Source organism: Pelobates fuscus, chromosome 3 (assembly GCF_036172605.1).
Source record: "Pelobates fuscus isolate aPelFus1 chromosome 3, aPelFus1.pri, whole genome shotgun sequence".
Taxonomy (NCBI): domain Eukaryota; kingdom Metazoa; phylum Chordata; class Amphibia; order Anura; family Pelobatidae; genus Pelobates; species Pelobates fuscus.
In genome coordinates, this window is record NC_086319.1 from 321933403 (window position 1) to 321957877 (window position 24475).

The following is a 24475-nucleotide window of genomic DNA, read 5'->3' on the forward strand; positions in this document are numbered from 1 at the left end:
CCAAGGCAGAAAGGATCCCCCCTCCACCCAGGCAGAACGGATCCCCCCTCCTTCCAGGCTAAAGGTAAGAAGGGAGGAGAGGGGATAAAACAAACACAAATTAAATTGACCTATTTACACAATACCACACCACACTCTACACACACGCAATCCCACAAGCAGGCTCCAAACATATGCACCATGCACTTTCCTGGCCCTTTTGTCCTCTGGTATCCCACTTGTGGAGACACCAGAGACAATTTAAAAGCAAACACAGCGCAAGCATGTTATTAAATTTGCTTGCGCTGCGCAGAACAAATTTAGGGCCTTTTTCTAATGCCAGAGCTCTTCAGCGGGGCTCTGCGCATTGAACTAACATGCTCACTTTGAGAGGGGGCGTGCTTGTCATTAGTGATGACAAAACACACCCTCTCTGGCCCCGCCCCCTTCTTAGGGGGCCGCTATGATTGAAAAATGCCCGGGCTTAATTTTTTTCCCAGTCCGGCCCTGTAAACCATGCTGGAGTTCTCACTGCATTGATAATGCAAAATGTACACTTCTGCATCAATGTCATATCCTTCCAACCTGGACCTCATTGATTGGCTTAGAGTGGGCTAGCTCAGTACTCTCAGCCAATCACTGCCATCCAAGTTTGAAACAGACATTAAGAACATGTATAAACAGCTCATTATCATTGTGGCTCAGAAGGGTGTTGTATGCAGGCGTTGAAGAGAGTTCTGGTTTTGTCAAACTACTCCCAAACTTTTAAAATTCTGGTGGACTGTGCCCAGAGACTTTTGGCAACATAAGTACCGCAGTCAGGTGTAGTCATTATGTTTCTTAAGGGTAATTTACTAAAGTAAGCATTCAAGATGACTTTAAAGTTCATTTCAAATTTAAGGTGAGAGTAGTTGGACAGGAAACATTTTTCTAGTTTGGCTATTTTCACTTTAAATTTGAAATTCACTTTGAATTCACCATGAATTCTCACTTTTGTGAATAACCTTGATAGAGTATCCTTTTTAAGTCTGCAAGACGAATAAACATGATGATGAACTGGGTATCTTTCTTCGTGATACTCTACCTGGCCTATACTGCCGTCAAATTTAGTTCATGTTTGTTTTGAAATATTTTCCTTTCAGTCTTGAAATATATATTTAATTAGAGTCAGGAAATAGCCAGTCAATAACATTCCACTTCATAGCCCTGAAAGCTGAGGTGGTTGCTTTGGCAATAGCTTTGGGGTCATTGTACTGCTGTAAGGTGAAATTCTACATGGCCTTCACTGTACTCAGTACAGTCATAGTAACATTCTCATATAGTTTTGTCAGATGCCTGTAATGTATCTCCAGATCATTTTATTGCATTTGGTAAATGAATGATGGCCTCACCAGTGATGTTGCAATTTCATTATGCTGCCATGTAATTGATCTGGAAAACAAGAGACAGGTTTCACATTGCTATCATTACACTGCCATGATGGATGGTATATAACAGGTTTGCAATTGTTTTGGGGAAAAAGTGCTCTGTGCTGAAAGGGCACTTAAATATATTTGAGAAATGTCAATCTACCAGCTGCTATCACTCTTAAGTGGAAGTCTCTTAACCCACCAATAATATACAACAGTGAAGGTAAAGGGCTAGAAAGTGAGATCCACCACCAGATCTGTAAGTGGAGTATTAAAATATTTCACCTACCCCTCTAAAAGCACAGAGCTAAAAAATACTTATTTCTGTGCTAAATATAGGGGAAAAGAAAGAAACATAGTGCAGTTTATCCCAAAATTAGGGATAATGTGGGAAAATAAATAGTCAAACTCACAAAGGAGGAGCCAATTAAAGGGACTGGATCAAATCACTATTGCCTTGGTATATTAAGGTGACACCCTCCCTCTTCTTGTCTTCTGCGGTTTGCAATTGTGAGGATAATTTACATTAAAACACCATGCGTTCTGTCATTGCCTTATCCCAACACTTCACCAATCCAGCAGCAATGGACTTTGTGACCAAAAAAAAAAAGAGTACAACATACAGTAGTAATGAGCTCAAACGCCTGTGTGGTATCCCCTTCACCAACACCTTCAAATGAATAATAAAAAAAATACAAATAGGTAGAGCCATAGAAGACTTCCCTCTTTGTGAAAAAAGTTGATGTCTTCGGGGACCAGTGATATTCATTGAAAACATTACAGTGTAGTCCTTAAAATGCCTGCATGTAGTATTTTGCTTATGTAGCACATATCATTCTATAAGCCATGCTGTCATTGAATGAGTGGGACATTCCATTTGAGAATAACATATTTAAATACCAGTCTGTTATGATGGTACAGAAAATCATTGGTCCTTGGGAGGTTAATAATTGGTAACAATTGTCCCAATGAGTGCCGAAAATTCACTGCAATCTGAAGGGTTAAATGAACATATGGTACTTCAGTATGCCAGTACTGCACAAGCCATTTAGACTTGGATAAATACCCAATTATGTTTCTAGTTTCCTTGGTTGTATTATATTGCAATGTCAAGAAATGCCAGTAATGAGGAAACCAGGTCTGCATTCCCTTATAAAGGGAAGAACATTGCAGCACAGTACTTTGCCTGGTAAATATGTAGTTTAATAACTGATGTGTTCTTTTCTGTTTAGGGTTCTGGATCTTTGCTACCTCAACCTGTGATCACCTTTCAAGGCAACCAAGGGGTAAGTAAAACATACAAGCTCTCCAGTATTCAGGATGTGGTAGAGTATGCCTGCTCGTTTTTAGCATCCGATTTGTGCTCCACATCTCAATCCTGCCGCTCATCTATTGAGCATAGAAATATGCACAGAATTAACATTAGCCAGCCTGGAACACTTGTTTTTGGTGGGTTGATGATGCTGAGATATGTGGAGTAACACCTCTGGCAGCAAAGGGTTGAACCCAGTATGTGCAGCATTTCATAGGAAAAAGCTTCTCTTAAGACAAATCATGAAGTGGTTATAGTCCTTAAAGTAACGCTTTATCATAATATTTGGACCTCTTCCACTTTCCTTTCCATCCACTGAAGGAGGCCAGTCTCTGGTATTCCAGCATCTATGAATTATTGGTCTGCACAGTTGTCTATTACATTGTCTCCTCGCTGAGTGGAGTTTTACAGAAGGAAACATTGGACGTTCAGTCATATGCTAAAAGGGTCAGTTCTCCCTTGCCAACCACATGGTGACAGGGGCGATAAAGTTGCCCTTATTACATTAGTGCACAGGATCTATAGAATAACATTAACTTGTCCTGTTTCGCTGGAATGGTAAATCGCCTTTTTAGTGCTCTGTCAGTTGGAAAAATTATGTTTGCTTCACTTTCCATTCTATTTAGTTTACATAGTTGTCTAGGTTGAAAAAAAGACTGATGTTCATCAAGTTCAATCATGAAGCCCATTTTTTTATGCTGTTGAGCCAAAAGAAGGCAATAAAATCCCCAAGTGTAGTAATTTCAAATTACAACCCTTCTTGGATCAAGTGAATCAAAACCCCTTTTTATACACAAAAGCACCTTACTAGCTTTTGCAATGGCAGACCGCCATTGCACATCGTTGCCTAGTTTGTGATCTATGATCCAAGCAGATCATATCCACTGGAACCACCTGATTTATATTTTTACTAACTTCTTCATGGAATGCAATTAAAGGGACACTGTAGGCACCCAGACCACTTCTGCCCATTGGAGTGGTCTGGGTGCCAACTCCCACTACCCTTAACCCTGCAAGTGTAATTATTGCAGTTTTTTATAAACTGCAATAATTACCTTGCAGGGTTAACTCCTCCTTTAGTGGCTGTCTACTAGACAGCCACTAGAGGGCACTTCCGTGAGGACCTCCAGCGTCGCTCAATTCCCCATAGGAAAGCATTGAAAGCATTTTCAATGCTTCTCCTATGCGCATTAGGTCTCCTTAGCCGGCGGGCGGGATAAGTCTCGCCCACCGGCTGGCGTAAGGAAGAGGAGGAGCGGCGGCGAGCAGAAACTACCGCCGAGGGACATCGGCCGGGGTCTCAAGTAAGTGACTGAAGGGGTTTTCACCCCTTCAGCAACCGGGGATGGGGGGTTGGAGGGAGAGGGGACCTGCAGTGCCAGGAAAACGGATTGTTTTCCTGGCACTGGAGTGTCCCTTTAAGTTAGTTTGTCATGACCTCTGTTCCATAAAACCATGTTGATTGTTACTAATGATATTTTTGTTCAAAATGAATTCTTGAATTTAATCCCTTAACAGCCCTTCAAAAAATTCCCAACCACAGATGTTAAGCTCACGGGTCTGTAGTTTCCGAGTTGAGCTTTTGAACCCTTTTTAAATATAGGCGATGCATCAGCTTTTCTCTTTTGGTAAAATTCTCCTTTGGTAAAACTCCTGAAAGAATAGAATCGTGAAATGTTGAAAACAGTGATATGGATATTTCTTCACTAAGCTCCCTAAACACATGTGGTTGAATACCATCTGATCCTGATGCATTGCTTACATGAACTATATTAATTTCTGAAGCACTTTATCCTGTGTAAACCAATCACCCGTTTACTGTAAGGCTTCTGTAACAGGAAATTGCAAATCTACAGCCATAGATTTTCCTTCCCTATATAGTGAAGACAAATAATTATTTAGAATTTCTGCCTTGTTTTGATTCTCCTTGATTTAATCACCTATCTCACTTTCCAATGGACTAACACTTTGACTTTTCACCTTTTTGGCATTAACGTGCTTAAAAATATTTTTGGGGTTGTTCTTGCCCTCTTTGGCTATGAGCTTTTCATTTCAAGTTTAGCCCATCTAATCGCTTGGCATCTATTGGCTTCTAATGTCTTGCTTTTATTTGTTGAAGGATGCAGGCAATTACCCCGCTTATTTAAATATTTTGAATGACCTTTTAGTATCTTTTATAATTTTGACTAAGCCACATTGGTTTTAATCTGCTTCTTTTATATTTGTTTCCCAATGGTATATATTGAGATTGGCTCTAAGGCAGTCAGTATCTCCACTTTCATAACAAAAAGCACATACCATTTTTATGAATGAGTAGCTAATGATCGGTTTAGAGAATCATCTGACGGCTTTAATCAGTCAGCAACACCCCTGCCTGGCGGCACTCCATGCTTTCTGTAACTCAGATTTAGAAGCATAGGGGACCTGGATTTGAATGCTGGCGGTAATTGTTGAGAACAGTTTAACCCCTTTAAGTTAAGAGTGCGCCCGGGGGCCTCCTGTCACCATAACCGCTTCATTTAAATGAAGTTGTTATGGTGACCGAAGTGTTCCTTTTTTTTGAGATAGCAGTTGCTCTTCCCAATCAGTATTAATGATTCTGAGCTTGTAACATATTCCTACTACAATTCGATATTCCGTGTTTCCTACTATGCATATTTTCCTGCTATGCTACCCATACGGCGTCATCATAAGGCTGTATCATAATCAAATACCATTTCTTTAATAATTGGCTTCAAATTGGGTGTAATATATACATACATACCCACCCCCTTTTCTATTATTTTCTATTTTTTCTAACTAATGTATATCCATTTAAATTTATAGCCCAATATCTTAATAGTCTTATTAATCCCAATTATGTCATTATGCTCCTTGTAAGCCAATATCTCAAGCTCCCCCAATTTAACACACAAGCTTCTTGCATTAGCAAGCCGACATTTAATGTTACCATTTGTTTCTTGAATTTTATTTGAACAACATGTAAGTAACACCTTCTTGCTCTGACTGACTGATAATCTTACTACTCCCCCCATCTCCAGCCTACTTAACTTCAGGTAAATTTCTGTCTTTTTTTTTATACTATCTACCACATTTACACTTCTTTGACCTTCCCCACTACTCCTAGTTTAAAGCCTCCTCCAACCTTCTAGCCCTCCTCTCCCCATGATTCATGTTAAAACACTTACAGGGAGTGCAGAATTATTAGGCAAATGAGTATTTTGACCACATCATCCTCTTTATGCATGTTGTCTTACTCCAAGCTGTATAGGCTCGAAAGCCTACTACCAATTAAGCATATTAGGTGATGTGCATCTCTGTAATGAGAAGGGGTGTGGTCTAATGACACCAACACCCTATATCAGGTGTGCATAATTATAAGGCAACTTCCTTTCCTTTGGCAAAATGGGTCAAAAGAAGGACTTGACAGGCTCAGAAAAGTAAAAAATAGTGAGATATCTTGCAGAGGGATGCAGCACTCTTAAAATTGCAAAGCTTCTGAAGCGTGATCATCGAACAATCAAGCGTTTCATTCAAAATAGTCAACAGGGTCGCAAGAAGCGTGTGGAGAAACCAAGGCGCAAAATAACTGCCCATGAACTGAGAAAAGTCAAGCGTACAGCTGCCAAGATGCCACTTGCCACCAGTTTGGCCATATTTCAGAGCTGCAACATCACTGGAGTGCCCAAAAGCACAAGGTGTGCAATACTCAGAGACATGGCCAAGGTAAGAAAGGCTGAAAGACGACCACCACTGAACAAGACACACAAGCTGAAACGTCAAGCCTGGGCCAAGAAATATCTCAAGACTGATTTTTCTAAGGTTTTATGGACTGATGAAATGAGAGTGAGTCTTGATGGGCCAGATGGATGGATTGGTAAAGGGCAGAGAGCTCCAGTCCGACTCAGACGCCAGCAAGGTGGAGGTGGAGTACTGGTTTGGGCTGGTATCATCAAAGATGAGCTTGTGGGGCCTTTTCGGGTTGAGGATGGAGTCAAGCTCAACTCCCAGTCCTACTGCCAGTTTCTGGAAGACACCTTCTTCAAGCAGTGGTACAGGAAGAAGTCTGCATCCTTCAAGAAAAACATGATTTTCATGCAGGACAATGCTCCATCACACGCGTCCAAGTACTCCACAGCGTGGCTGGCAAGAAAGGGTATAAAAGAAGAAAATCTAATGACATGGCCTCCTTGTTCACCTGATCTGAACCCCATTGAGAACCTGTGGTCCATCATCAAATGTGAGATTTACAAGGAGTACACCTCTCTGAACAGTGTCTGGGAGGCTGTGGTTGCTTCTGCACGCAATGTTGATGGTGAACAGATCAAAACACTGACAGAATCCATGGATGGCAGGCTTTTGAGTGTCCTGGCAAAGAAAGGTGGCTATATTGGTCACTGATTTGTTTTTGTTATGTTTTTGAATGTCAGAAATGTATATTTGTGAATGTTGAGATGTTATATTCGTTTCACTGGTAAAAATAAATAATTGAAATGGGTATATATTTGTTTTTTATTAAGTTGCCTAATAATTATGCACAGTAATAGTCACCTGCACACACAGATATCCCCCTAAAATAGCTATAACTAAAAACTACTTCCAAAAATATTCAGCTTTGATATTAATGAGTTTTTTGGGTTCATTGAGAACATGGTTGTTGTTCAATAATAAAATTAATCCTCAAAAATACAACTTGCCTAATAATTCTGCACTCCCTGTATATTTACATCCCTAATGACTTCAATGATGAACCTAGTTGTAAGATTTATGCCTGGGCACACGTACACACTTTTCAAGTCTACAGAACATATACTAAGTGCATCAATTTGACATTTTGAGTCTGTATCCTATTCATTTTTCCATTTCAACTTTTGCAATTTTCTCTTCAATGTTCTTTTAATGTGTCTTTCTTTCTGCCTCTTGCTTGATTGTTTATTAGAATCTTGAAATGTAATATAAATATATTTGTTGCTAATGAAAACAGTAACTCAACTGTTGTGATTTTGAGTGAAATACAATATTTTTTGACACATTACCTGAAACAGATTGAAGAGCAAAGCTGTAAAATGTGCATCAGGATATAGAACCATCAATAAGAAAATTCAGATCTCATTTGTTCCATGGGTTACTGCCTCCATCTGGAATGAACATGTCATCTGAATTGTCCTGTGTGTTAAGTTAATGTATACCATCCGCCTTCAGATTCTCAGAGCTACTTCCCCAATAAACTTCACTTTACTGCACAGATATAACTGGTGTCATTCTCAATGACCTTTACTTCAAAAGACCACGATAATCAGTGGACATACAGGTGAGCAAATAAAGGAAAGCTCTAATGGAGGATAGAGCCCAGACAACGCATCGTAATAAGTAAACAAACTGTCTTCTTCTCAGAAAGGAGATTACTGTTAATTCGTCCTCAGGAAGTGGTGTTCACTGCCAATTCTCTTGTGTTGTTGAATTACAAAGTGTACCGAAATTTCATTCTGTACCATAATTTATTATAACATTGAAACTCAAATTCAATTATTTTAAGGTGAGGGAAAATGACTTTAAGGAAAAATAATAATGCATATATAATATTCAACAGCCGTGCTGCAAACATTCCCAGTTTAAAGCGAGGAAACGGCCAATATGCGGCCAAAAAGTATTACTCTACCTCTGGCAAACAAATGTGAAGCACTAAAGGTTCTGCCACATTTTAAGGAAAAGCCCTATGGAGGGATTATCTTACAGGTTGTGCATGTGAAGGAAAACGAAGATCAAATGAGCCTTTTACATAAATTAGATATGCAGTAATAGGAATGAGGGAGCAAAAATGTATATTAGCATCAATTAATTTATAGTCTGAAAGTGTATGCTGCATCATCAGGGCGTCTTTACATCACAAACTCAATCCCCCCTTAAAAATGAATAATACATTTTTTCTTGACATCCAAAAGTGAACAGAGAGCTGTGTGTTACAGGCGCTTAAGTAGTGATTGTGGTGAATCTCAAACGACACTCTGGTGGGAGTCCCTCTCACCCACCACAAAATTGTATTGTAGAAGAGAAAGGGAGAAGCGCCAACGGCAGTTCACCTTAAAGGGACACTCCAGGCACCCAGACCACTTCTGCCCATTGGAGTAGTCTGGGTGCCAACTCCCACTACTCTTAACCCTGCAAGTGTAATTATTGCAGTTTTTTATAAACTGCAATAATTACCTTGCAGGGTTAACTCCACCTATAGTGGCTGTCTACTAGACAGCCACTAGAGGGAACTTCCTGACTCATAGCACAGATTATCTGTGCTAGAGCGTCGCTGGACGTCCTCACGCTGTGTGAGGACCTCCAGCGTCGCTCAATTCCCCATATGAAAGCATTGCAAATCTTTTTCAATGCTTTCCTATGGGGAGACCTAATGCGCGTGCGTGGCATTGCCGCGCCTGCGCATTAGGTCTCCTCGGCCGGTGGGTGAGATCTGTCTCACCCACCGGCCAACGGAGTCAGTAGAAGGAGCGGCGCGGAGGAGGAGGCAAGGACGAGGGACATCGTCGCTGCCTCAGGTAAGTGACTGAAGGGGTTTTCACCCCTTCAGCAAATGGGGATTGGGGAGTGGGAGGGAGAGGGAACCTGCAGTGCCAGGAAAACGGATTGTTTTCCTGGCACTGGAGTTTTCCTTTAAGAGTGGAGCATTCAATAAATTTGTTAGACAAATTTAAGGGTAAGGGTAGGTGTCTAACAAATGTATTTAACGCTCCACTCTTAAGGTGAACTGCCGTTGGCGTTTCTCCCTTTCTCTTCTACTATACATTTTTTCTTGACAGTTTAAATATGATAACAGTTGTTGTATAGACATAAACATGTAGATTGTGTGTATACGTGTTTCTGGTGTGTGCACAAGTGTAGTATTATTATTATGATATTTATAGAGCGCTGTCAAATTCCGCAGCGCTTTACAGTGGGTGGACGAACAGACATGTAGTTGTAACCAGACAAGGTGGACACACAGGAACAGAGGGGTTGAGTGGGGTAAAATGTTAGAATTTTTGTATTTTTTTCAGATGCGACTTTGTAAACCTAAACCATGCTGCCATGTTATTTTTAGAGAGAAGTAGCTTTCTCCTGGCAACCCTTCCGAACAAATCATACTTGTTCAGTCTTTTTTTAATTGAACTTTAACATTTACTTGCTAACTGAGGCATGTAGAGTCTGAGATATAACGCTTGTTTTTTTTTTGTTTTTTTTTTATTTCTCTGAGCATTGAACGGTATGACATGGGGTGAATTTCCTGGGACGTCCAATCCTGGGAAGATTGGCTACTATCTTGAATGTTTTCCACTTTTAAATGATCTTTCTCACTGTAGAATGATGAGCATTAAATTGTTTGGAAATGGCCTTATAACCCTTCCCAGTTTGATGGGCAGCAAAACTTGCTTCTCTAAGATAATTGATGTCTTTCCTCCTTGGCATTGTGTTAACAAACACCTGAAACTGTTAAAACGTTGGCTTTTATAGGTGGTTACACTTGCTGAAGATCAATTAATAAAGGACATTTAATAAGCAGCACATGTCTGCTACTTGGCCTCTTAATTCCTCTGGTACTAGGTTTTTCACACATCACCTCTCCATTTTGGCTTTATTTTTGTTAAATAAATCATCACACGGTCTGATATGTCATGTGTTTTTGTTCATCTGTGGTTGTACTTTCCTAATGTTAGGACCTGCTAAGGAACAGATGATTGTTATTAAGTACTGATATGTAAAACTATGGAATTCAAAGAGGGTGTACTTTCTTTTCCCCTTGACTGTACGTATCTGGTTCTGACAAATAAAACAACTTGAAGCGTGGGTGGAAGTTCATCTTCGACGAGGACATTGATCACAAGGCCAAAGAAACATTGGAGTAAATCCAGAGCAAAAAGGTGACTGTCAAACAGTGGTTCAGCCAAAACCTTTATCTCTTATGGAAAATACAAACCGATGGCAGTCTTTATTTAGAAACAGGATAAAGTGACAACGTTTCAGCTCTTACATGAGCTCCCTATCTGAAGCACACTAGTGGGAGTAATCTAATGTGAGTGCATTGTCCACTTTTTTTTTTTTTAAGCCTTTATCTCTGTGTGTCAGATAATCTGCGGCACAATTTGAAAAATACTTCACATACCACTCCTACATCACACGAACAACTTCAAGCAAATATGGCAATACTAATGGTCCAAAATCCCTTCAGTACTGCAAAATAATACACACTTCTCAAATAAAAACCCTAGAGGCGAACAGTAATGTTTCTCCAACCACCATGATCCCTTCTGCTTTTAGAAGTGTCTTAGTGGTAGGAATCTGTATGTGCAGCGTTTCTGCTTGAATAGCTGCACATACAAAATGATTTACACTTCTGTGCTGAGGGCTAGTTAGTTATGTACATAAAAAACTATCTATTGTCCGATTCAGTGTCCCCTCCCTTTCTCCCTCTGCCCTCCATTGAAAAGTAGAATACATTTAAATAGTGTGTGGCTCTCAAATGAAATCCAAATCTACAGTGCCTGTGCCATAGGAACGGACTTTGTTCACCAGACCAATATTATTATGTAATAACTGTCTCTCCAGCACAAGGCTGGTGAGTGACACCATTAGCACTTGATTGGACCACGAAGTGGAAAGGAATGACATCAGATCTGCAGGGAAAACACATTGTGGGGAGCTGGAAGCCAGGCTTGTTTATTCCTTATTTATTAAGTTTTTTTTATTTTGTTTTATCTATAGGGGGTGGGAGAAACTAAGTGAATAATGCCCAGTAGGAAAGTCTACATTAAAGGGACACTATAGTCACCAAAACAACTCTAGCTTAATGAAGCATTTTTGGTGTATAGATTATGCCCCTGCAGCCTCACTGCTCAATTCTCTGCCATTTAGGAGTTAAATCCCTTTGTTTATGAACCCTAGTCACACCTCCCTGCATGTGACTTGCACAGCTTCCTAAACACTTCCTGTAAAGAGTCATCTACAGTTTATCATTCCTTTTATTGCAAGTTCTGTTTAATTTAGATTGTCTTATCCCTTGCTATGTTAATAGCTTGCTAGACCCTGTAAGAGTCTCTTGTATGTGATTAAAGTTCAATTTACAGAGAAAGAGGCATAATTGTTTAAGGTAAATTACATCTGATTGAAAGTGAAACCAGTTTTATTCATGCAGGCTGTGTCAATCAGAGCCAGGGGAGCTGTGACAAGGGCTGCATAAACAAAAACAAAGTGATTTAACTCCTAAATGGCAGAGAATTGAGCAGTGAAAGCTGAGAAGCATGAACTAGACACAAAAACTGCTTCATTAAGCTAAAGTTGTTTAGGTGACTATAGTGTTCCTTTAAATAGTTTTCCTAAAAACAGTTGGAGTATTGTGTTTAATTACTTACATGACAATATAAACTCAGGTATTTCTTAGGAGTTGGCCATCACGCAATCGGTTTATGTGCAACTACAGAGAATTATACAACGTCAATTAAGCTACATTCAGTTTCACAAATTTGATATAATCCAGATGTACAGGTTTATCAAGTTGTATCAGAAATCACATGGCTGCAATGGGAACATCAGTAATGCAGTTTATAAGCCTAGATTTTTCAAGGACTGGTTTGATAGTCTCTTGTCTCATTTATAGAGTAGTCTAGTGTCATGTGTACCAGGGATGAGTGCCCATCACCACAGCAAGCATTGTGGAAAGCTCACAAGACTTTCTATTATAGTATGAATGGAAAAATTGTGGGCAAAATACAAGAAAGTTTGAAGAACTGAATGGCAGAGGAGATAAAAGACTGTAGTTCAGAAATGAAGGTGGGGAAGTTAGTAGATGTTGGAGGAAAATTCATTCCAATGGATAAAGAGCAGAAAAAAGCTCCCAATCTATCTTCGCTCTCTGGATGCATTGTGTCATTCAGGCATCATTTCTGATGTGGAACACTTCTGTTGGCACTCCATTTATATGCCCTGATTCGTGCGTCAATTTGTTACACCACACCAGTCCGTGTTTATCAAACAACTCAATTCGTGCACAATTTGGTGTCATTAATGACACAGACCAATAGAAATAGGCCTAGGGTTATATAGGGCCACTCTGAACCCCTCATCTTTTTCCTGTTGTGGTCTCTGTTACTCGAGAGTGTGTTTTGACCTGTGGGGTAAGATTTGTCTTTGATCTCTGACTTTTCTGACCCTTGGGATCCCTGACTTTAGCTCTGTTTTACTTTTCTCTGTATACTCCCTGTGCTTCTTGATCTTGGCCTGTTCCTTTATTCTGTACTTTCATAAGTTAATCCCAGCCACGCTAAGAACCACTAATACATTTTTAATGTAAAATAGCTCTGGGTGCTTATCTCTTTATGTCAGTGAGATGGTCTATGTGCCATGTCCCACCATTTTATTACTAAGCCACAATAGCATTAGGAATACTAGTGTTAAGAAGTACTGTTAGTAGTGTTAAGAAGTACTGTTAATAGTGTTAAGAAGTTCTCAGTGGATAATTTTGTTTACTTCTACATTATGAAGTTGCACAGAATTGATCTGTTATTTCTCTAGTCTGGTATCTTCAGTCATAGTGACTGGTGAAAAGATAGTCAGTACTCTTCATCACCATGGTGTATTTTTGCTTTATACACTTTTCTTAAGTGGCAAGAGGTGGAGTGGAAATGAAGAGGTAAAGGAAAGTGGTCATAACCTATTTTTTTATTATTCCTATTGGAGTATATTGTCAGTTGTCTGTATACTGTACTGCTGTCAGAGCAGTGAATTGCATAGATTGAGAGTTCCATGTGGGAGTCTTCTCAAATGTCAGAAATCTGTCTTAGTTTAAAGCAGGCTTCCCCAAACTCCGGCCTTCCAGATGTTGCTGAACTACAACTCCTATGATTCTATGAATTAAATAGGCTGAGAATCATGGGAGCTGTAGTTTAGCAACATCTGGTAGGCCGGAGTTTGGGGAAGCCTGGTTTAAAGAATCACAGGGGCAGTGAATGTCAATATCATGGACAACATGGTGTGATCACATGAGAGTGCAGATTGATCCTATCAAGGTCTATTGTGACCCAGCTGGTCATGGTGACATAGAGTTTGAAGGCCCAGGTTCAGTCAGTTCAGTTTATCTAGCGCTCAGACTGTGTTCTAGTAAGAACAGGATCAGTAAATTTATTTTTTTCTAATTTAGTAACCATATCTCTGATGCATCAGCTTTGGTGTTGCGCCACTAAGAAGAGTGGAAACTGGCTCCTCAAATCTGATGATCAAATGTGATATGGCTAACTATGGCTTTGATTTAATCCTTTTGGATAAACTTTTCAAATGAACACAATCTGTTTGAAAAAACATTTCAAATGATTTATCTACAGAAGTCATCGTTGAGGTCTATGCGCATTTTAGTTGAATTGTTTAAAATGCTTTTCTATCAGATTGTTAGCATTTGAAAAGCTTGTTAAAAGGATTAAATTGAAGCCTATGGGTTCTGTATGTTTTTAGACGTGGGAACTGTATATGACATGTGTAATGTACATGGTGGGACACAATGTTTATTATTATATAAATATATATTTTTTGTCAATTCCCACGCCTAACGCCTAAGCGAACAGTCCATCTGTGCAAAGAATATAATGCAGAGATTATATATGCAAGGCTGGATTACCTAGTAAATAGTCACACTTTTTGAGTCCATTGAAAGAGTACAGCGACTTTTGTATGACAGGCCTTTTCCTTGTTGCTGAGCTAAGGGCTGTCTTTCTAAAGTTGCTAATCTGATGAAGGATTTATATAATAAGGCATGTGCATTAAAGTATAAGTGCACACACCTGTTTCAGATCTCTGGATGTGTGGAGACTGTACTCAATTCATATAGTTCTCTAAAACTAAACAGGAAAGAGCAGATCTTAACGCAAATCTTATCCGAGCTTTTAATCTGTTGGGATTTTTTGCAATCTCATGTCCCACAACTCCGTTCCCGTAAAGGTATTATACTTTTGAAAATACGCATTCAAACAAGATTTAAGCCACAGAAGTTTAATTTTGAGATAAATGTTCTCACTCCTGCTGACATTATTGCTGACATTATTGCTGACATTATTATTATTTATAAAGTGCCAACAAATTCCGTACAATGGGACTAACAGACAAGTATTTGTAACAAGACGATTTGGATGCACAGGAGAAGAGAGTGTTGAAGGCCTTGCTCAAACCACCTTCCATTGAATAGAAGCACAGAGAGTTATTTAGTAAAGGCTGAATTTTCTTCTGCAGATTGGAAAATCATATCCAGGATGATTCAGAAGCTCAAATTTAAAAGAAAATGTCCAACATGTACAATCATCTGAAATGAGAAAATAAAACTCCAAAACGTATATTAAGAAGTCTCAAATTGACAAACACTGATCAGACACAAGATTAAAACCACTGATCTTATATTGAGTAGGTACCCCTCGTTCTGCCAAAACAGCCCTGATGCTTCAAGGCATGGATTCCATTAGACCCCTGAACGTGTCCTGTAGTATATGGCACCAAGACACTAGCAGCGGATCCTTTATGTCCCGCAAGTTGTGAGATGAGGCCTCCATGGAACAGATTAGTTGTTCCAGCATATCCCATTGATTCTCAATCGAATTGAGATCTGGGAATTTGGAGGCCAAGGCATCACACCTCTTGAACTCTTTGTCATGTTCCTCAAACCATTCCTGAACAATGGTTGTAGTGTGGCAGGATGCATTATCATGTTGAAAGATGCCACTGCCATCAGGGAACACCATTGCCATTAAGGGGTGTACGTGGTCTGCAACAATCTCTAGGTAGGTCTTATGTGTCAAAGTAATATCCATATGAATGCCAGGACCCAAGGTTTCCCAGCAGAACATTGCCTGGAGCACACACTGCCTCTGCCCTCCTGCCATAATTTTACAGAATATTAATTTCAAAAGTTTATCCTCAAAAATTAAATTGAGGCCTTAGTTAGAGCCAAATAGCTCAAGAATTGAACGTCATTTATTTAAAATTTTTTAATAACCTTTTGAAACCACATTTGCATTTGTGAAGAGCGTCAGCTAGACTTCAAATAGATCTCAGATAACCTAGTAGTTAATCAACAGTTAAGCGCAGCAGCTTTATGAGTTTCATAAATGCCGCAACGTACCAACCGAATGTTAATCTTTAAAGAAAAAAAAAATTAAAATGTGCCTGACCAACGAATGTCACAACCTGTATTGCATATTGTAGTTATCTATACCTTGACTCTGCTGTTGTGGCGAATCAAGGCTGTTTGTCACTCTTTGCACAATAAAAATAAAGAATATAAAAAAAATAAATAAAAAAAAAGCCATTTAAAGTTATGAACACAGCCAGAGATCTATAGAAATGGAAAAATGTTCTAAACATAGTCGTTATAATGGATACCAGTGGAATAAACTGTAACATCCAGTGGGTTCAGTTTGGCATTTGCTTCTTGATTTTAAAGTTGTTTTTTTTTATCGGTAATATACCCTATTTATTCTATACACCTTTCGATATCGGGTTTAAATTACGGAACAATTTCATATACACAAAATCATGTTCTGAGCTCCTAGAAGAGAGGGCTGTTTAAAACGAGATCGTGAATTATGGCAACTGTCAGTATCATTTATGAATTTAAAGGCTTTTAATCCAGTCAGTAGGTGATTGGGCAAATTATTCGAATCACTCAGTTCGGAACTGGCTCCTTTATACTCTACACTTACTCTGAATATTTTACAACTGAGATTCATAACTGGAGATTTCATCATTCAGACCTAGTTGAAACCGCGTGTTCGGTTTATATATCCAGAAAAAAGTGCTTTGATTTCAGTGTGTCGACAGAGGACCACCCCGCATGTGGCTTCACAACTAGCTGGCTTGAAACCCAAGTTGTGACACTAAGTGTCCATATTGGGCAAACGTTGTGGAGTATTATGGTCTTTTGGTATCAGGATCCTCTCTCATGACATTGTACCATTGTTTATGCATTACTTTCGTTATGTACCGCTGTTCTTTTTTTGTTTTATTTTTAATTATGTACCCTGACTTTTGTGTTGCAGGTTATTAGATTGATAGGTGTTGTGATTACCTCTTAATGAAAAATATTGTTGTATTTATTATCTTATGTCTCTGATTTTTGGATTTTGCAATTATTTTTTTTTGCATTATGAAATAACGGTTATCGATCATTTATTGTCAGGGTACCTGTGGTCTCTACCTCCGAAAGAGGTAGAGACTTAGCTGTTCCTCCATCCAGACGGCCTGATGGCTCCCTTCCCCGCGGTCTATCCGGTCATGCTAGGCCGGCCGCGAGGGAGTGACTGCCTTTTACAGCATCTAGGCAGGAAGTAGTCATCAGGACACTCCCCCGGATCGACCTGTCAGTCAAATGCTGCAGGACCAATCAAGACGCCTTGGAGGCGTGGTTACTGCTCTGAACAGGGTATTTAACAGAGCTTCTTTCATTAGCTCATTGCCCTGTCGTGGTTCTAGTTTGTTCTAGTCACTCAGTGCTTGTGTATTCGATTATCCCTTTTGGTTTTGACCCGGCTTGTTTACCTTACTCTGCTTATCTCTGTTACCCTTGATTCGGCTTGTCTCTCGCTTACCTGTCTTCTGTTACCCTCGACCTCGGCTTGTCTTTGACCATTCTATACTGTACTACTTACGTTAGTCCGGCCATTCTAAGGTCCGGTATACGTATCTGGCTACTGTTTGTACTCTGCGTGTTGGATCCCTGTCCCGATCCTGACATTACGACAGGGCCAATGGATCCTGCAAGTACAAACAGTAAGCTGGCTGCTCCTGATCCTAGGTTTGAAGCCATGGATCACAGAATGGATCAGATGGCGCTTGCGCTACAGGCTCTATTAGCTTGTGCCAATAACCCACCAGAGGAGATACGTAATACCCCTGTTTCTCCTGTCGGTTCAGGTCTAGAGGTAGCCACAGTGGGTGCTTCTTCTCACATTACTCCCCCAGTACGCTATGGTGGGGCTCCTGAGAAGTGTCGTGGTTTTTTAAACCAAATTAGTATCCACTTTGAATTGCAACCTCGCTCTTATCCTACAGATAGGGCAAAAGTAGGATTTATTATCACCCTACTCATTGAAAAAGCTCTGAGATGGGCCAACCCACTATGGGAGAACGATAACCCATTAGTTTATAACTATAACGCATTTGTAGCTGCTTTTAGAAGAGCATTTGACCCTCCAGGTAGAAAGGTTAATGCAGCCAGATTACTGTTGCGCCTGAGACAGGAGAACCGAACACTGGTGGATTATGCACTAGAGTTCAGGTCTCTGGCGGCAGAAATCAAGTGGAATGAGCAGGCGTATATGGATGTATTTTTGAATGGCCTATCTGATGTAATCCTTGATGAGGTTGCTACCAGAGAACTCCCTGAGAATTTAGAGGATTTAATTTCGTTCATCTCTCGTATAGATGAACGTCTAAGAGAGAGACAGAACACTCGAGAGAGGAACCAGAGACCTTCTTTTAGGTTAGCTCCCGCTTTTCCAAGTCCTGACTCCACGATATCTTTGTTTACTGAACCTATGCAGATAGGGTATACCCGCCTCTCTGAGGAGGAAAGACAGCACAGGAGAAGAGAGGGTTTGTGTATGTACTGTGGGGCCAAGGGTCATTTACTCTCGAACTGTTCTAACCGCCCGGGAAACGCTCGCACCTAAGTCTCTCTAGAGGACAGGCCTTGGGTGTTTCTATTTTGTCCTCTACTCCTAATTATAAAGATCACAGGCTTCTGCTACCAGTTTCCTTAACTTGGGGGAAGGAAGTAGTAAGGGCTATGGCATTGATAGATTCCGGTGCTGCTGAGAATTTTATCGACCAAGCCTTTGCTAGTAAGAACAATTTCCCATCCCAGCTAACGGAGACACCTTTGGCCGTTGAGGCCATAGATGGTAGACCACTACTAGACCCTGTTATCTTTCGTGAGACCATACCCATTGAGTTAAATGTTGGTATCCTACACGTGGAGAAGTTATCTCTTATGCTCATTTCGTCTCCTTCCGTTCCCATAGTTCTGGGGTACCCATGGTTGAAAAAACATAACCCTATTATCGATTGGGAGTTAGGAGAGATACTCTCGTGGGGCCAGGGCTGCCAGGATCGGTGTTTGTGCAAGGTTTCCCCATTAGCTAATATTAACATACCGGAGAATCCTACTCAGTCCACAGAAAGACAAATACCAGACCTTTACCTAGACTTAAGGGCAGTGTTTGACAAGAAGAATGCAGATTCTTTGCCTCCACACAGGTCATTTGACTGTAAGATTAAGCTTCTACCCGGCACTATGCCTCCGAGGGGCCATGTATATCCTTTGTCTGTTCAGGAAAACTCGGTTCTAGAGGAGTATATTCGGGAGAATTTAGAAAAGGGATTCATCAGGAGGTCTTCTTCTCCGGCCGGGGCTGGGTTCTTTTTCATTAAGAAGAAGGATGGCACGCTGAGACCATGTATCGATTACCGAGGCTTGAATAAAATAACTGTCAGAAATGCCTATCCTATCCCACTGATTACCGAGTTATTTGATCGTCTTAAGGGCTCCAGAATCTTCACCAAGTTAGATCTCAGAGGGGCTTACAATTTGGTGAGAATCCAGCAAGGTCAAGAGTGGATGACGGCATTCAATACCCGGTATGGCCATTACGAATACACTGTTATGCCATTTGGACTCTGCAATGCGCCTGCAGTATTTCAAGATTTGATTAATGAGGTACTTAGGGAGTTTCAGCATGATTGTGTTATTGTTTACCTGGACGACATACTAATACACTCTAAGGAGATTGAGACTCACCATAGACAGGTCAGAAAGGTATTACACAAGCTTCTGCAACATGGCCTATATTGCAAATTGGAGAAGTGCAGTTTTGATCAGTCTCAGGTAGACTTTCTTGGATACGTGATTTCTGGGGAGGGTTTTAAAATGGATCCTGTAAAACTCCAATCTATTTTAGACTGGCCCTTGCCCAAAGGACTCAAAGCTATCCAAAGGTTTATTGGTTTTTCCAACTACTATAGGCGCTTCATTAAAGGATACTCCTCTATCATTGCGCCTATTACCAATATGACCAAACAAGGGGCTGATACTAAGTTCTGGTCTAAGGAAGCTCTTGGTGCTTTCAAGACTCTCAAGGAACTTTTTGCCTCGGCTCCCATTCTAGTCCATCCTGATACGACTCTGCCTTTCTTGCTTGAGGTCGATGCCTCTGAGACAGCAGTTGGGGCTGTTCTGTCTCAAAGGTTAGGGGTGGATAAACCGTTACACCCTTGTGGTTTCTTCTCTAAGAAATTTTCTGGGCCTGAGAGCAGATATGACATCGGGGAAAGGGAACTGTTAGCAGTCATTAAAGCCTTAAAGGAGTGGAGACATTTGTTGGAGGGGACCCTACACCCTATTACGATTTTGACGGACCACAAAAACTTGTCCTATATTGGGGAGGCTAAGCGCTTATCCTCTAGACAAGCTCGTTGGTCCTTATTCCTGAGTCACTTCAATTATGTACTGACTTACAGACCTGGTTCTAAAAACTCTAAAGCCGATGCATTATCTCGCCAATATGAACCTTCTACTGTACCTGAACCAGTTCTTTCTTCTATAGTTCCGAAATGCAATATCATTGCCAATACGAATCTCAGGATTCATTCTCCATTACTGACCGAGATCATTAAGTTGCAACATCTAGCACCTAAACCGACTCCTGCGGGCCGTCATTTCGTTCCTCCTGCTCTTCAACTGGAACTTTTACAGTGTTTACATAATAGCAAGATGGCGGGACATCCTGGTATTCGCAAAACTTACGCGTTGATCTCTAAGGACTTCTGGTGGCCTGCTTTACGGAGGGATATTGAGGAGTTCATCGCTGCATGTGAAGTTTGTACTAAGACCAAACAACCCCATACGCTTCCATGTGGAATCCTGCACCCCTTGGAGGTTCCAGAAAAACCATGGTCCTGTTTGGCCATGGACTTTATTGTCGATCTACCTATCTCTAAAAGACAGACTGTTATCCTCACCGTGGTTGACAGGTTTACTAAGATGGCACACTTCATTCCCCTGCCTAAACTCCCGTCTTCTCCCGAATTGGCAGTGATATTCGCTAAGGAGATTTTTCGCCTACATGGGATACCCTCTCAAATTGTATCGGACAGAGGCTCCCAATTTGTTTCCCGCTTTTGGAGGTCCTTCTGCTCTCAACTTGGTATTAAATTAAACTTTTCTTCTGCCTATCATCCTCAGTCTAACGGAGCTGCTGAACGTACCAACCAGAAAATTGAACAATATTTACGATGCTTTGTTTCGGAACACCAGGATGATTGGGTCGGTTTGATTCCTTGGGCGGAGTTTGCACACAACAATCTCGTTTGCGATTCTACTCATTCAAGCCCCTTCTTCATGAATTATGATTTTCATCCGTCTATTCTTCCTTCGGATTCTCCTTCCCAGGGGGTGCCGTCGGTTGATGTTCATGTTGCCAATTTGAGGAAGTTGTGGGATCAAACTCGACAAATCCTTGTGCACAACTCTATGTTGGTTAAGAAACACGCTGATAAACGTAGAAGGGCGGCTCCGGTCTTTGTTCCAGGTGATAGGGTATGGCTGAGCACGAGGAACATCCGTTTAAAAGTGCCATCCATGAAGTTCGCTCCTCGTTATATTGGACCCTACAGGGTGCTGACCCGTATCAATCCAGTTGCGTATCGTTTAGCTCTTCCTAATACCTTACGCATCCCGAACTCGTTTCACGTTTCATTGCTGAAACCACTCATATGTAACAGATTTTCCTCCACAATAGCCCCTCCTCGCCCCGTTCAGGTGGAGGGTCAGGAGGAGTATGAGGTTAACTCTATTATTGATTCTCGAATCTCCCGGGGGAGAGTACAATATCTGGTTGATTGGAAGGGATATGGTCCTGAGGAGAGGAGTTGGGTACCTCAGGAGGATGTTCATGCTCCCCGTCTCCGCAGGGCGTATCACTCTCGCTTCCCATCTCGTCCCGGTTCATTCCGCCCGGTGGGCGTATCTGAGAGGGGGGGGTACTGTCAGGGTACCTGTGGTCTCTACCTCCGAAAGAGGTAGAGACTTAGCTGTTCCTCCATCCAGACGGCCTGATGGCTCCCTTCCCCGCGGTCTATCCGGTCATGCTAGGCCGGCCGCGAGGGAGTGACTGCCTTTTACAGCATCTAGGCAGGAAGTAGTCATCAGGACACTCCCCCGGATCGACCTGTCAGTCAATTGCTGCAGGACCAATCAAGACGCCTTGGAGGCGTGGTTACTGCTCTGAACAGGGTATTTAACAGAGCTTCTTTCATTAGCTCATTGCCCTGTCGTGGTTCTAGTTTGTTCTAGTCACTCAGTGCTTGTGTATTCTATTATCCCTTTTGGTTTTGACCCGGCTTGTTTACCTTACTCTGCTTATCTCTGTTACCCTTGATTCGGCTTGTCTCTCGCTTACCTGTCTTCTGTTACCCTCGACCTCGGCTTGTCTTTGACCATTCTATACTGTACTACTTACGTTAGTCCGGCCATTCTAAGGTCCGGTATACGTATCTGGCTACTGTTTGTACTCTGCGTGTTGGATCCCTGTCCCGATCCTGACATTTATATAGTGTGCTCCTGTGTAGTATTTTGTTTGGTATATGGGTTTCCTTACTTTTTTTACCTGCTTGAATTCAGGTGACTCAGGTGAAGTATATCATGTCCCAACAAGTTATTCTTTCAACCAGTATCTGTAAAAGAAAAATGTGGTTCAACGTCTCACAATCGGCAACGTGTGTTGCAGTGTCTGTGCTATTTAATGGTTAATATTTTGAGAAGCCTCAGGGCTAGCTCATTTTGAAAGTTCCCAAGTATGTTAATCGATTTTGGATCTACTTACCCTTGAACTTATTATGCATAGGCACACACAAAGGAACCAAACTTACTGGCTTTTGGAAGTTTTAGAAAAGGACACAAGGCTTTAATATATACAAATTGAACTGTCAGTGAAGATGAAGTCGGTCAAACATTTTAAAATAACATTTTAATACATAATAATTCTTAGTTTTCGATTGTACCTGTCCTGCATTCTGAAATGTTCATTTTACAGTTGGTGCTAATTATTAGTACATTTGCAGACTGAAGTCCAGCTGTCGGATACAGCTCCCCACACTCCCCCTGTGTACTGCCAGTGTGGGGAGTAATACTGGGGTTGATGTTGCTATGAGGAGATATACTGTGTATAACATACATGGGCAGTGCATAATGTATAGCACCGTGGAAACCATAGATAGAGGAGATAAACAATCTATAACTTGCTTACTTGGTATTCTGTTGCAAAGGGTCCTTTGGAACTTTTTGTGACTTAGGTGTAGGCAAATTGTGTAAAACACAAAGGGGAGGGGGGATTAGTGGTGATGTTCGAGGGCTACATGACTCTCTAATCTCCATTCTAATGTTTGGTTATGTATGAGGGCTACATGACTCTCTAATCACCATTCTAATCAGTTGGGAAGAGCAGAATATAAACAATAAATATCATAAGGACACCAAACACTCCATCAAGCAGGTTTCTCCAATTCCACCCACTCATTCCAGTAAAATAAGTTGGGCCCTTTCATTTCCAAAGTTGGGGTATTGGTGCCCTGGCTACATTCAAAATGTATGCTGTAACGGAACCATCCGTTAATGGACGCTTCCTAGCTTGCGCCGAGGACCACAATCACCGCACTGGACACCACAACCACCGCAGACTCCGCAACCGCCGCAGCTTAACTCGAGCCTCGCCGTCTTCCGTCCACCCTGGATCAGCTTCTGTCCTCCAGGACCGTGTGGGGGAAGACCTCTCTTCCAGGAGAGCGTATCAGGAACAAGCTCTTAAAAGAGCTAAGTGATTCAAGCTCAGGGGAGTATGCAGAGCATAGCAATCCCCAGTGTGATTATAGCAGCTCCCTCTAATAACGAGACAAGGCTACGTATGGGTCAAACAGGATCTCATTTACTTGGCACCAAAGGGCCTTCTTTTATGCAGGTTTTCGTTACATAGGACCACCCATAGGGTTTTACAGAACAACCAATAACACATGTACATTACAGAAAACACTCCCAGCAATTATACACAAAATCCACCCCCTCTGCCTGTGATATAATTATAGTACACAATAGGTTAACATAATTATCACAAGCAGGAAAAATACAGTTTTTATACATGTACTGTAACTTTAAAACCACACATCCAATCTTCATTAAAAACCAACTTATTATTAATCAGCATACCGTACTTGAAATATAAACATACTCAAAAATCATGCAGGTCCTTCCATTAGTTCAAAAGTTTTCGGAAGTCCTTTGTGACCGACCACAGGCACGTTTTCCTGCCCAAAACAGTTCCATAAATTGGGGCTGTGCGGTCGGTCAATGTCACACTGAAAAAATGACTAAGTCCCATTCGAACATGCGTTCGAATCTTCGAACGGGACTTAGTCTCTGTGGCTGAAAACTCAGTGCAGGAGAAGGTAAGGGTCAGCGGTGGTCGTTGAAATGTGTAACCGATTTCAGCTCCATGGATTTGGCTACACATACCGCTGAGCTCATTCGAATGAACAAAGATGGCCACTGCCACGTGTTGCATCCGAAGTGCCAATTTAAAGCTGCAGAACTGCTCCAATACAATTTAGAGGGGCAGCAAGAGTCTTTTAAAATCCAATCTGCTAAAACAGTCTTTAACAGGCAATCTCTTTCAGGGGCCATAGTCTTAAAGGGGCATTGTTCTCCAAAGTC

The 24475-nt window shown here is 41.1% G+C and overlaps 1 protein-coding gene across 1 annotated transcript in view; it reads left to right on the top strand.

Annotated features, from left to right (window-relative positions):
• The window catches only part of ELL3 (elongation factor for RNA polymerase II 3), a 93100-nt gene that overhangs the window by 8607 nt on the left and 60018 nt on the right, over positions 1–24475 (top strand). The window contains exon 2 of the mRNA XM_063448962.1: positions 2621–2674. Coding sequence (XP_063305032.1) covers positions 2621–2674 — 54 coding nt within the window. The remainder of the gene's footprint in view (positions 1–2620; positions 2675–24475) is intronic.